Source organism: Leptonotus elevatus, chromosome 4 (genome assembly GCF_054856555.1).
Source record: "Leptonotus elevatus isolate MCC_2025b chromosome 4, RoL_Lele_1.0, whole genome shotgun sequence".
Taxonomy (NCBI): domain Eukaryota; kingdom Metazoa; phylum Chordata; class Actinopteri; order Syngnathiformes; family Syngnathidae; genus Leptonotus; species Leptonotus elevatus.
In genome coordinates this window covers 24852993-24867876 of record NC_141242.1, presented here as the reverse complement: position 1 = coordinate 24867876, position 14884 = coordinate 24852993, and the positions used below count along the sequence as shown (strand labels likewise).

Here is a 14884-nt window from a genome sequence, read left to right as displayed (position 1 = left end):
AGGCATTCAATTGTGATGGTTAGGGGCTAGAAAATGCATTATGTCAATGGATGTCCTCACAATGATATAAGTACAATTGTGTGTGTGTGTGTTGTGCACGCGTTTGAGAGAGTCTGAATTGGGCAACAATAAACTCAGCTAAAGTTACACTTACTGTAGTTCCCAACAGCCATGGCAGCCTGCTTTCAGGCCGCAGTCGACAAAATGTAGATTTGCCACGGCAGTCACATTGGAGATGAGAAACATAGTTGCCCATGAAATACACATAGTAAGTTAGTAACCCAATTCGACCTCAACCTAGTTGTGTGACTTAAGCATTATATTGCCTGGCATCATTCTCACACTTTGCCCCAATTTCTTTTTAAATATCATTAGAAAATCTGATCTTAATGGAGAAAATTAAAGATCTTTTTAAACTAAAAGTCAACAAGCTTAAGATAATAATAACAGTTTATTAGTGTCCATTTCTGACCGTTCTGAATAATTGATAATGACTTAAACCAAAATGAGCATGGGTGTACCCCCCCTCTTGCTCCAAGTCAGGTGTGAAGAAGGTCTCCGTCAGACCCGTGACACCAGTGAGGAAAAAAGCGGCATATAAAATGGATGAATGGATTTTGTATGAATGTATTTGAGGCCATATTTTACAAATGTGAGTCATCAATGAAGTTCATTCTCTATTTTCTCATGCAGACACTGTCTCTCCAACGGCAGATGATGGAGAACCTCGTCATAGCGAAAGCAAGACAAGAAGCAGTATCCTTCAGGTTTTTTTTTTTTTGATTGGGTTGAAGTCAGACATGCTTGCCCACACTACATATGTTTAGTTGGAGTCAAGCTCACATAAGGATTGTCTACATCAGTGGTTCTTAATCCATGCCGAAAAAATTAAGAAACTACAAAGCAATACATTTTTCAGATTTTATTATTCATAGGTGTATGTTTTAGTATTTCTCGGTTATTTTATAACTTTTACAGGCATGAAAAGATGAACGAAGGATATTTCCTTCATGCTTATTCCAATACCAGGTCGAGCGGAAGATGGAGGAAAGAAGAATACGTTTGGAGGAAGAGGCCAACAGGTACGCTGTATGTAGTTTGGATACAGGCGCATTGAATTAGGTTAAAAATATAACTACGGTACATAGAAAACATATGAGAATATACATTTATGTCATCTAGGATAAGCTCCAGTTCACCCGCGACCCTAAGAGGCATAGAAAATGGGTGACTGGAAGGTACTTTTTAACTCATTCACTCCCAGCCATTTTCACTGAAGCACTCACTTTACTGGATTTTGACGGATTTTGCAAGGCCAACGGAACATTGTGTTGTATTGCTATAAAAACATGGAACCTACCAAAAGAAAGGTTAGAGTCTCTTCTTTTTCCAGGGAAAAAAGTATATTTCTATCTGTTTCCGTTTTGCAGCAATTAACATTAGAATATAGCTAAATTTCATCAATATTTACATTCCTGGTAAAATCACTGGCAAAAAGAGCTTGTTGCAACATGACCCCGGCTGATCTCTTATACTCTGCTGCCACCTTCTGGCCGTTTTTGGGGTGTAATAACTACCATTGCTTTAAGCCACCTCTTCATGTCAGAGACTGCATCAAAGCCTTCTATATGCTCTTGCATAAAAAAAACAACAACTGTGTGTGGGGGGGAGGGGGGGGTTGCCTACCCCTGCTATACAGAAACAACCGTTGACACGTTCACACCGACGGACAATTTAGAGTCATCAATTAATCTACCATACATGTTTTTGTAATGTGGGAGGAAACCAGAGTACACAGAGAAAAATCCACATAACATGGTTCAAGGTGCGGCATGGCGGATGACTGGTTAGCACGTCTGCCTCCCAGTGCAGAGGACGTGAGATCGAATCCGGGCTTCGGCCTTCGTGGGTGGAGTTTGCATGTTCTCCCCGTGCTTGCGTGGGTTTTCTCCAGGTACTCCGGTTTCCTCCCACATTCCAAAGACATGCGTGGCAGGTTGATTGAACACTCCAAATTGTCCATAGGTGTGATTGTGAGCGTGGATGGTTGTTCGTCTTTGTGTGCCCTGCGATTGGCTGGCAACCAGTTCAGGGTGTACCCCGCCTACTGCCCGAAGCCAGCTGGGATAGGCTCCAGTGCCCCCCGCGACCCTTGTGAGGACAAGCGGTTAAGAAAATGGATGGATGGTTCAAGGTAGGGGTGTGAATTGCCTAGTACCTGCCGATTCAATTCGTATCACGATTCATAGGTCACGATTCGATTCGATACTGATTAATCCCGATACGAATCTATAAATTGATTATTGCGATTTATTAATTTTTTACTCAAATTTAGAAAATACTAATCAGTTAACTTGTACATATACACTGTAAGATTTGTATGAAAATGTATTTGTTTATCTAAAAAATTTTGGCTTATAACTGAGTCACTGCATTTAACAAACAGGTTGCAGTCTGTTTCATGTTTGTTTTTTGTTTTTTTGTTTGTTTGTTTTCAATTTAATTTTTTTTTTGTTTTTTTGAGAGAGCTCAGTATTGTTCGTTCGGTAATTTTCCGATTCGACATGTCATCATCATTGCTCTCTTTTTTTAAATTTGTTTTTGTATGTGCGTGTGTGTGAGTGTGTACTCATTAATTCACGTAAAACCTATAAAAAATCCCATACCGTGCACCTAAACCGAATACTTCAGAATCCAGCTAGTCGTGAGGTTGCCAGGAGACCCGAGGAAGGATCTAAGAAAAGAAAGGAAAGTGAAATCCAGCACCGACCAGACATTACCTACTACCCACCGGGTTACCAACCAGAGTCTTTCACCAACCCCAGAAACATCTAAATTCCAACAAATTAGGGAGACCTCAATAGACCAGAGGAGAGACTGAGGAAAGGAAGGAAGGAAGGATAGATGAGTGAGATCCACAGACATCAGTTTCCACCGATTCAACGACCAGAGGAAGAAGCAGATTGTGTTTGAATTTTGATAGATGTTGGTGTGGTGGATCTGGCATGCATGAAAGCCTCCACCAAAAAGGGGAGCCATCGACCCCGGCCAGGACAGAGCAAGCACAACCCCCCAGGCCACGGCAGCGCCAAGGCACAACCCCCGGGCCTCGCAGGGGCCACCAGCCGGAGAGCAAACCCAGGAGCGCCCCCCAACCCAACACGGCCTGCGCCCCCAGCGCAATGCAGCAGAACTGGGCACGGCAGGCCCGCCAGTTCACCCCACCGGCCCACAGCCACCGCTCCCCCCACGACTCCCCCATCCACCCCCGCCACCCACCACCAAATACTAAAAATATGACACAATAACAAATGAAAAAATTCACGAGTATAGGGTACCAAACCCCTGATATTGGCTGGTTAGTCCCTGTACAACCGATGTCAGAGTTTGGACCGCATTGCACATGCCACAAATGAGCGTTTGTCTTTTAAGCATTATTTAAAAAAATAAAAGTTGTGCATTTATTTAAAAGTTTGGAACAGAGTGTTACGTGGACATATGGTAGAACATTACAGAATGCTTGGAGTATGTTTGCTTTGCCATTTGTCTAAATTATTTAAGAAACTTTCAGTTGAATTGAAAGTGTTGTATGTTTTTGCTAGGAGATTCGCAGCCTCTGGAGAAATTACACCAGAGGAACAGGAGCAACGTATTCTTTATACCAATGTTTTGGAGTATGAGCACGACCATGTAAGTTTGCAAGTGGTTGCAATTAAATAGCATATAAAAAAATAAAAGAAATCAAAAATGGTAATCGATGTATTGATTGCATTTACCAAATTGGCTGTTACTTTTTGGACCTAAACTATTATTAGTTTTTGGTTGTTTTTCAGTAAAACACTTTAACGGTTTTTAACTTTTGCTTCCTTCTTCAGGATTGGCCCAAACAATGGAAAGCCAACATGAAGAAGAATCCGGATGACATCTCTTTGGTATCTGGCTTCATTACATATCTCCTTAGGTAACGGACTATGCAAGACTACCAAGAACACATTGATATCTTGTGTTATTTGACATTATTTTACAGTGTAGCAAGTTTAAACAGTTTTATACCATCGATCTTGTCCATCCATCCAACCATCTTTTTCCATCTGTATTTGGGTTTGCTGGAGAAGCAATCTCAGGAGAGGGGCCCGTAATTTCCAATCTGTAGTGTTCCCATGCCATCTGAGAGACATGTTGTAGTGTAGAGCTATTCAACTACATAATGAAAAAGCCCACAGTTTCAAAAATGTACGAGTCCAAGCCAAGGGTCATACATATGCTGCCTCAATATTATAACTTGACAGGAGTGGACACATTTTGAATATTTTTGTTTTAAATGACTATCACTCATCATAGCGCAGCCAAAGACATTGAACCCAAGGCACTTTTTTAGTATTACAGCGTCAGTATTTAAAATAGACACAAAAGTGCATTTAAAACTTGAGTCATATCAAAGTGGCAGTAGTTCAGGTAAACAAAATGCATTGAATCACAGCATTTTGAAAAAAAAAAAAAATTCAACCTAAGCAATATTTAAATTAAAGTGAACATTGTGTAGTAGGCATATCTAAACTACAACACTGCACGAAGATGGTCATTCTTTTTGTGTGTACCATTTTAAAGTATACTTCAATCTCATGTACTGATTTACTGGCTTACAACCAATCAGTGCTCACCGACAATAGATTATTCAGAAGGCTTTTAAATGATTAAAAACTGCCAATAATTCAAATACTTATATTAGTAAAATGAACTGATTTTCAAAGGGAGATTCAGTGGAGTGTGTATTTACCGTTATTGATCAAAATACATAAAAATGCCATTTCTGTAACAAATTGATAATTTTTTACACTGTGCCTGCAGTCGTTCCGACCACCCAGTGGTGAAGCTGCTGAAGAAACACCAATACCGGATATACAATCGGCTGTATCCTATCGTCAGTAAAGGATTGCCAGCAAGTCATGTGCTCCCACTGAAAAAATCTAACAGCACTCACAATCTACCACATCCAGGTAGGGTTGATTGTGGATACATTGCCATTTATTTATTTATCCACAGGATGGTGTGACTCTCTCTCTCTCTACTTGTTGGTGTGATGCCAGTTTGCCTTTTGAGCACCATCTTGGTGCCCTTGAGCAAGGCAGTTTCAAGACTGGAGCCTATTTTCCGCTCTCTGAGTTGTACGAACTGAATAAAGTGCACAACCTGTCTTTACAGCTATTGGTGAACTAACTTAAGTTATTATTATCATCAGATTTCACTTTTGTCCATGCCCTTTTTTAAAAAGGAACGTGCTTCATGACACAAATGCATATGCGTTTTCAGGAATTTTTGTCAAATTTTGTTGATTAACTAATGAATATATCATTGTCAAAACTTGAATTAGAATAGCTAAGTTTAGGTTAGGTCATAAGGCTTTCAGACCAAGTTTAACCGTGATATAGAATTAACTCATGAAAGCCCTTTCAATTTTGCCATAGAGAATACTCATGTTTATGTATCAAACTCATTAGATCTGTTGTAGAATCTAAATCAAGTTAAAGTGTAAACCAGACAAAGAATTTTGTCTTGGTCTAAATAAACAAAAGCGTTGTATTTCAGGTGCTAATATGATATTGCATCAAACATTAAAACCAGGCTAATGCGATTTCTGGTCCTCGAGGGCCAGAGTCCTGCAGGTTTTGGATGTTTCTGTCCTCCAACAACCCTGATACTAAAGATCAGGATCGTTATCAGGCTTCTGAAGAGCTTGCTGATGAGCTGATTATATGAGTCAGGTGTGTTGGAGAACAGAAAAATACTCTGGCCCTCGCCAACCAAGATTGCGGAAGCCTGATTTAAGCCATGGCAAAGGTCTGTATCTTCGGAATGGTGGCATTTTCTTAAGTACATGTTATTCTTAAGTTGCCTTGTTTTCTGTATGATGTTTCATTTCATACACACACACAAAAAAATGTCAAACCATACAGAGGCCGAGAGGAAGCCAGTCAGACCTGAAGGTCATAACATCATCAACCAGAGCTTCACAACTGACTCGTCCCTCTTGCCTTCTCCCTCCCATGACACCGAAACAAACTCAGATGATGGTGGGGGGATGGAGCTTCATCCACATTTGACAGTGAACCGTGAGCACTCATTTGAGGATTTAGAGCACTTCCTTACCAAGAGCGCCCCACTCCCAAGCAGCAGTGAAGACTCTTGCCATCATTTGGAACTAAGCAGTGGTAGCCCAACTGAGCAGGGGCCGGATGAGGACTACTTGCCAGAATTGAAGATAAGCACGCTAAAACAACATCTGAAGGCCATTGTCAAAGACATTCATATAGCCATTGGTGAGCTCTGTGATAGGACTGACATCTCTGCATGCATACAAATTGACTCACTGTCAAAAATATATGTTTTGTCTTTCAGATCAACTATTATCATTAGGTTTGCTCTCCTGTGAGTGTCTTAACACTGCCAACCATAAGGACTTGTTACTCCGCAGCATTGAGGAGGCTTTCATTGTTCCTCTGTGGAGCGCGTTAGTGGCACTTTTCAGGTAACTTGCCTAAATCCTCATGTTCAATGTTCTGAGATCTGAAGTGTCCTGCTTTAACTGTGACTCTTAGAAATGTATGGGCAATGGCGCTGGAGCATGGTAAAATAGTTTTGGTTGTCGTTTCACCTCATCAGTTCATGCACAAGACTAGTTAGAACAATGCTACTAGCCTCGTTGCTGGCGTGGAAGCCTAACACTGTTCCAAATTATTATGAAAATGATATTTTTTTTCTTCGATTTCTATGGTCTATGCAAATGGCAGTTAACATAATTTTCAAGTTATCAATTGTAAGAGAATAGTTCAAATGTCTTAAACAAACCTGCCAATTATAACAGTATTTTTTTTCAAAAATAAAAACATAATTTTTGTTCAAATGCACTTCTCCGAATTATTAGAGCACAACAGTGTTTCAAGACATTTTATAAGTATTACTTTTTGAACTAGTCTGTTCCAATTTCATTCCACATACAGGTACACAAAAACTTCATTGTTGACCATGAGTACCTTTTCTTTAAATTTTGTATTCGCTATCTTTTTTTAATGTCTTCCGGTCAAAATACCACCTAAACCAGGGATAGGCAAGTTCGGTCCTACAGAGCCGCAGTCCTGCGTGTTTTTGGTGTCTCCTGCCTCCAACCCAGGTGTTTCAAATCATCAGCTCATAATTACGTTCTGCAGGAGCCTCTCAGCTGTTTTCGAGGAGTGAGACATCAAAAACATGCAGGACTGCGGTTCTCTAGGACCGAACTGGCCTACCCCTGACCTAAACAATGTATTGAGTGGTACAGATTAATATCAAGGTATTTATGGCAAGGACATAGGGCCATAATTACATTATAAAATGTTGCAATTAAGTAAAATAAAGGGATGGGACTGTCTCCCATGTATGCAAGATTAATATTATGTTGCCCATCTTAACCTTTAATTTGCTTGTGCTCAACAATTTATCATGTGGGTTGGAAATAAATAAAAGGTGATTTGGTAAGAGGAACGCCAATAGCTGCTCTAATGGAAGACAACACACTATTTAGGGAAATGGAAATCACTGATGGCTGTGTGTCAACCTTTCTTCTAAAAATATGGCAGGAAGTGGGAAAAAATATGCCGACTGAGGTGCTGTGTTTCTGATATGGAATTTACACCACCAAAGTATGAATTTCTAAAAGTTTGACCACACATCACTTCACTTATTTGTCCACAAGGGGGCATTCCAGAATTTTGAATCTGAGGAATAAACACGGGTTAGAAAAAGATGACTTCTATAGATATTTGCAGGTAAGGCACTATTTCAACCAAAACCTTAAAGTGAACGTGGAAAATCGAGAACCTGGATTGTATATAGTATATCTAGGCCACAGAACACAGATTACATTAAAACGAAATGGGAAGAAGGAAATGTGTTGATTGACATGGGGAACTGGGAAAAGATGTGTTGTCTGCAATGGAACTCGAACTTGGTCAAATACATGGCAGGAGTTCTGTTGGTAGAACTTTGTGATATTCTTCATTACCCCCACCCAGAAAAGATAAGGTGGCAACGAAATTGCTGTAGAAGTGAACTGCTCACGTCAAGTTTATTTATACAGCCCTTCAAAATCACAAATGAGTCTCAATGGGCTTTACATGCCCACATTTGACAAATATTATCAACATCCCCTGATCTAACCACTCAAAAATCCTTTCCAGAATGACCAAAATAGCCCTGGATGCAGTGTAGAGTTTGAGGCGTGCCTCCACGTCGAGTGGACTTAAACGTTTGACTCCGCCCACATGGATTTTTCAAAATGGTTTAAGCATATATTTTTTTCAACAAATTTGCAGATTTAATGATGCGCCGTCTTATGATGTAAAGTTATTTTTTTAAACACATTATGGAGCATCGAAAATTACACTTAACCCTCAGTTAGCCGGGGCGGAGCTAACTAAACCCTCCTACACGCCGTGCTCTCGTCATTCATCAGACGCGTTCAAGAGTTTTGTTCGTCCCTTAAGGAACAGATATGCCACTTGCTGGAATTTATCTTAAAGGGGAATTCAACCAAAACGTTTTATTTATAATGATATGTTCTATGCAGCCCCACTAGTCTAAACACGGTATTCTGATTAATATTGTGTTTGTGACCAATCATGGTTTTCTGAATCTCAGCCATGATTGGTTGTTACCTGACCCCTGAGTCAAAATGGCCGCCCCCTGAGATGGATTAAAAAAAAGGGTGGATTTTGCTGCTAAACTCATATTATAATAATCCATAAATGTTCTTAACTGCTTAGTAATGTATAATAATACCTTGCTGTAAAGGTCTGAAAACATTTAATCTTTGTTTATTTAGGAAGGTCCACAAGAAAAGGGAGCTTGCACTTCAAATTCGAATGGAACTCTATCAAGATGTTCCACCTGGAGATTTTGGTGTGCCCTCGAAACTGTTCCCTCTCGACTCTCACATTCAGAAAGCTTCTTATCCATATGAGTGTGCTGTGCAGGAGCTGAAGCTTCTTACAAAAGGCTGTTGCCCACACAGGAAGTTGGAATGTATTGGTGAGCTTTTTTTCTTTTTTGTATCCTCTTCTTCTTTCGTATCAGTGGTTTGATCAAAAAGTGGTTGCTGTCAATCATGGTGGTTAACCCCTTCTTAACCTGATGGTGGGAACCAGAAGTTTAAGGAGAATATCAAATCTATGCGGCGTTTGACTAACCTATGGAACTCTTCAAGGATGATGGGATATAATTTGGTGGTGGAGTGAAAATTGAGGATCTCCTCAATCCCACTCACACAACTTCCCCAAAAGAAGCAGAGACTGAGGACACAAACACGGACATGCCTGTCATTGTGGCCGAGAACTGTGAAGTAGTCAGAAAACTCAGTGGCAGGGTGGACTATTCTTTGAATAGCTCATAGCATATTGAGGGACTGTCATGGTTAACTTCAATGCCACCAATTTTCTCAACCACTTATCTTATTCCTCACAAGGGTGCTGGAGCCTGTCCCAGCTGGCTTCAGGCAGTAGGCGGGGTACACCCAGCCAATCGCAGGGCACACAGAAACGAACAACCATTTATTTAATGCCATTGACATTTGAAATTCATTCTTACATGCAATACTTTATTACAGCTGTGGTTTTTATTTTTATTTTTTTTAGAGTGCTCTAAAAATCAAGATGAGTTTAGGTGATAAACTGAAAGCTCAGCTAACTGTAAAAAGTACCTGTCACCAACAACAAAAATAGCTACATATTTGAGTAAGATTCAGTCACCAATATAAGATGCCACATTGGATGTGTGGATAAAAAAATATATATAATTCTAGCAAAAAAAAAGAAAAGAAAAGACATTCCTAAAAAAAAATCAAAACAGCACTTGACCTGTCAAAAACAGCTGTAATGCTGAGGATCTTCCAGAAGATGTTTGTTTGGGAACATTGTACTTTGGCCAGTAATTTCTAATTTTGTGAAATTAGGTTTTTATTCTCAGCCATTCTCTTTTTGCTTCTATTATGTTATAGTGAGGACATTACGCCTTATCTGTGCATGTGCTGAAGACTACAGATGCCTTCATGAATTGGATTCAGCACCCAAAACAGCTGCCATGTGAGTAAATCATCAGCTCTAAGGCGTGCTATTTGTTTGAGCCTTTCGTGACAGTCACCTGACCAAAAAATAGCAATGAGACATTTTACTAAAGGGAAGGAATTGTAATTGCTTATTTTCTTCTAAAAGCCTAGTGTAAGGAAATTAAACATGTAATTATAGAGGAAAAACAAAAAACTGAGAAAAATAACCCAAACAACATTTATAGAACAGGGCAGTGGAATCTTCGCTGTCAGTTCTCATTGCCTCTTTGGAGGTTGACACAGCAGGGGTTGTTCAAGGCCTATTGTCTCCCTCTTTATAGGCCAGGCTTGAAAATGGGTTGTACAGTCTGGTTTTGGAACTAAGCCAGGAGATTTGTGGAATGAATCACAGAGGGTCACTCAAAGACTCAGTGGGTCATAATGGAGAACACAATGTGCTCTGTATAATCACTTGAAATTGCCTGCTTTCATAAAGTGGACATGAAACAATGACACATTAATGGGCACGGTGTACTGTACTCTTTTGCTAGTCCATTGTTTATCCTTGCAACTATTTGAGCATCTATTTAGCATTATAAAATGCTAAATTCAAGTGAACGCAAACAGACAGAGTGCCAACAGTTTAAGATTTCACTGCACAGTTAATTAATCAGATAACTGGAAACCATATTTGGCTGCTGTTGTTGTTGTTGTTTTTGCAATAAAACAGCCTATCACAATTCTTGAAGAGGTAGTGACCTGGGTGTGGAGGGTCCGAGAGGGCAAGCAAACCCTTGTTTAAGTTGTTCTCGTTCTTGCAGCGTGCAAGTCATCAAGAGGGGACTAAGGGGGTCGTGATGATATTTTTCAGCAGTCCGACCTGTGAGGTGGCGACAGTTGACAAAGGGAAGTTGGAAAATGTGCGAGGCAGCTCTAAACTCAACTCAATGTTATTTAGAAAGCACTTTTAAAATAACTAGTGCTGCATACAAAGTGTTGTGCATGGAGTAAAAATCAGTCATGCAATAGAGACAGGTAAAACAAAATAACATAAAAATAAATTAATCAGTACATATCATAAGTAAATAAAATTAATCTTAAAAACAAAATTAATGACCCAAAATACAGCATTGTTCGCCGTTTGCTGTAAGTGACAAATGACATTGGACACGATAGGACCTAAGTGGCACCACAAAAACGTTTCTATCATCTTTGCGTTATATCGCCCAGTTCTAGCGGAGGATGTTTGGTAGGATTGCTAGTTGTACTAATCTAGTTTGCTAACATCAGTGTGTGGTTCAGCCGTCTGCCGAAATCTGCCCGCTCCATTGACGGACAGCAACACAACTTCAATGTTAGATTGGCATCTAATCGTTGACACTTGGGAGGTAGCGGGACACCTGTGATTTTGATTTAATGGAAGAAGTCGGCTTGACCAAGTGACAATTCAAATGTGTACTTTTCTATTTTGAACTGAACAGGGGTGAGCCCCTGGAAATGGATTGGTGAACTATCGATGGCAATTTTTTTTTTCCTTCATTATTTCTTTACATATTTGTTTTCTCATATGTTTATTATGTTTGTATAAAAAGTGCTTTATTAATAAAAGTATTATTTCAATTGTTTCCCACAGATCCCAGGTAGAGAGAAAATATAAAGCTGTGTTAATTTAGAACACGGTTAGCCTTCAACGACAAGACCGGGGACAGAGTGAAAACAAAATCTTATCATTTTATTTCCTGACAGATCACTTGCATGCACTGATTGTAACTCGTAATTTCTCTTAACGCTCTATTTCTTTACTCTTTCTTTTCTATGTGGACTGACTGCGTGTTTTTGTGTATCGTTTGACAGTGGTGCAGACGACCTCTTACCTATCCTGTCCTTTGTGGTTCTGCGCTGTCAGTGTCCTCAGATGGTTTCTGAATGTGCTGCTTTGGAGGAGTTCATTCATGAGGGGTGAGTCAATATGGTGCTGGATGATGATTCATTCTTCTACACTACTGCAGCAGCAGCGGAAGAAGAAAGTCTTCCGGCTTCATGGCAAGCTTGAAGGGAAACAAATTTTGTTTGTCCATTTTGTATCCCGTCTTGTGTTAAATAAACGTATCATCGAATATCAGATAAAGGCGTGTTTTCTCTTTAACAATTAATACTTTTTAAACCAAAAACGGGGGGTTTGGAACTTGTGTGTTTTTGTGTTGCTTTTGCTTTTTAATTTTATAGTTAACAATCTCTCACCAATACAGTACACACATAACATAGAGTAGAAAAAACAACAATAATAATTCAAATATAAGAATACATAAAAATCCCAGAGCTCTTTAAAAAAAAAAAAAACATTAAAATGAGAGCACGATTTAAGAGTTTTGAGCACTTTCCTGAATCTAGTACTAGATATGGAAAGAAGATATGCATCCAGTTCTTTCAAAAGGGATTATAGAAGTTTGCTAGAATTATTATAAGATAAATAGCACTGTTTTACCAGTGAGGTGCCATAATATTTAAAAAAAAAAAAAAAAAAACAAGTTCCAGAAAATGCTGTCCAATAGAAACCTGCGTGTTCAAAATGTGTTTGTGTGTACGTGTCTAAAAAGATTGTAATGAATTTGGAGGAGACTCCTGGTCTGGAAGACTAGCTCTTGAGCTGTGTCAGTAGCTAATAGGGTTCTCAATAAATGAAAGAAAAGGAAAAGTAATCCTTCCAACCCTGAATATAATATTCATTCATTCTCCGAGGCTCCTGCACTGCACGCCAGCAACCCTAGTGAGGATAAGCGCAACGGAGAATGGATGAATGTACATATCATGCATACAGTCTGTTGCGCATTGACTTATTATTGATTAGCCACATGTGCTTCTTTGTTGCAGCTTTTTAATTGGGGAGGAAGGCTACTGTCTGACCTCCATGCAGAGCGCCTTGGCCTTTGTTGAGTCAATGCACATAGGCGGATTTTCTCCTCCTCCAGAAAAGTCGGTCTGAAACCGGTAAGTCCACAAACCAGATACGCCAAATGTGTCGTTTTCGTTGCTGTTGTTGATGGCGGATGTGTCCGCAAATCATTTGATCGCAAACCAACACGGACATAATAATCTCTTACATATTAGAAACTCTAAAAACAAAATTTGACGTCAATCTGTGTGCACCATGGGTGAAATTTCACATTAATGCACATCTAACTCTTCATTATTTCAACACTTCTTGCACAAGTCATTGTTCTCTTAACAGGGAGCTGAAGCACAAAATTCACTATGTGATGCGCCTTGCCAAAATGTTCCAATGTTGTCTCACCTGTCAACATTCAGTTTGACTTTCTTCTCATTTATTTTCAACAGTGGTGTGTCCCCCTTGGTCGTCTCCCATGAAGTCCGCTTCAACTAAAACGATGACGGCTGGTGCAATCTGACAATGATGTATGTACTACCTTGACCTTGGAGTTCACCTTCAATTTATTTGGAGGCTGTTCCGGGCTCCTGTTACCATTCATATGATCTGTCTCTTCAATTTGCCAACAATTTTTCTCTAGCAGCCACATTGATATACAGAAATTAGGCCAATATAAATCATTTTAAAACCCAAATTCAAATGTTTTATTTTGGTCTCATTTTTTTCCCCTATTAGAGACATTTAAACGGTCCTATTAAAACGTCACCCTCCTAAAATAATGGTCTAAGCCATTTTTTTCCTTTTTTCTTTCAGAAAACAAAGCACTGAACCAAATACTGATAATACGAGTATGTATGAATAGTTTCATTTGAGGGGTAGAACTCAATGACCTGTTTAACTATATTTGTCATGTCATTATTTTAGGGTGGTGAGAGTTGTTTAATGGACATGACATCAAGTGCAGACTCTGTTTTTATTTGAGGGTTTATGCCAATTCCTTTTTTTATGTCAATTAAGCATGTAAAAACCCTGGAATTGATTTGAAGTGTGGTGCTTGTATTTGGAAGATTTTGTTGTGAAAACAACATGTTCTCAGAGGATCTCTCCATGCAGGTGAAACAAGCCATTCTTTATCTGAAAAAAAAAGGGGGGGGGGGTGCAAACTGTTGGCAAATGCAGCCAAATTGATTGGCCCTTGTTTCGTAATACAGATGTGCAATGAGCCAAAACATACAATTAAAGCAACCCATGGCTTTAATAAAGAAAAGTAGTGGACTATTCTTGAATAGCCAAGTCCTAATCTCAATGTATGAAGGCAAGGCAAAACCGCTGCAGTAAAGTCTGGTTGAGCAATAACAAGGAGGAAACCAGCGTCTGGTGATTTCCATGAGTTAACAGCAAAGGGTTTCTTCTCTCATGTAGTGCAACTATTTATTTCCATTTGTCCAATTACTTTTGAGACCCATAAAATTACTTTTGAGACCCATAAAATAAAAAATGCTTGAATTCCTCAACTTTGTCATCTTTTTATTCAGCCCATTCAATTAAAGCTAAAAGTCTGCGCTTCAATTGTATCCGATTTGTTTCATTTAAAATGCATTGTGTTATTGTACAAAGCTAAAATTGTCAAAATATTTATTGATGGATTTAATCACAGTACAGTACAGTTTGTGTATTGGCTGTAATGTTATGTAATATAGCACTGTACAGTTTGTTGTCTGTGTAATTGTATTTTGTTTTACTTTGCTGTCGGCTGTCAGGTCAGCATTGAAATGAGAATCTGTTCTCAATTGCTTTACCTGAATAAATGAAGGTTCAAAAAAAAAAAAAATCTCACAGGAACTTTTGTGTACTTTTTTTGTATTCAGAACTGAACCCCCATTGAACTTTTTTTGTTTGACGTGATATTTTAAGTGTGCAAA

At 39.2% G+C, this 14884-nt stretch overlaps 1 protein-coding gene across 4 annotated transcripts in view; it reads left to right on the top strand.

Moving 5' to 3' along the window:
• The window catches only part of vps9d1 (VPS9 domain containing 1), a 21908-nt gene extending 7110 nt beyond the window's left edge, over positions 1–14798 (top strand). The window contains exons 6-18 of one of the 4 annotated variants that reach the window (XR_015094537.1): positions 694–756; positions 1030–1082; positions 3603–3690; positions 3876–3961; positions 4849–4997; positions 5955–6317; positions 6397–6526; positions 8858–9063; positions 10028–10112; positions 11930–12034; positions 12947–13063; positions 13412–13489; positions 13776–14798. Coding sequence is in view for 2 of the 4 variants with exons in the window: in XM_086072924.1 (XP_085929050.1) it covers positions 694–756; positions 1030–1082; positions 3603–3690; positions 3876–3961; positions 4849–4997; positions 5955–6317; positions 6397–6526; positions 8858–9063; positions 10028–10112; positions 11930–12034; positions 12947–13058 (1440 nt within the window). In the remaining 2 variants the exon portion in view is untranslated. Of the gene's footprint in view, positions 1–693; positions 757–1029; positions 1083–3602; positions 3691–3875; positions 3962–4848; positions 4998–5954; positions 6318–6396; positions 6527–8857; positions 9064–10027; positions 10113–11708; positions 12035–12946; positions 13064–13411 lie in introns of those variants that run through there. The other 3 variants (XM_086072924.1, XM_086072925.1, XR_015094538.1) reach the window with 3 other exon arrangements.
• Positions 14799–14884: the final 86 nt, after the last annotated feature.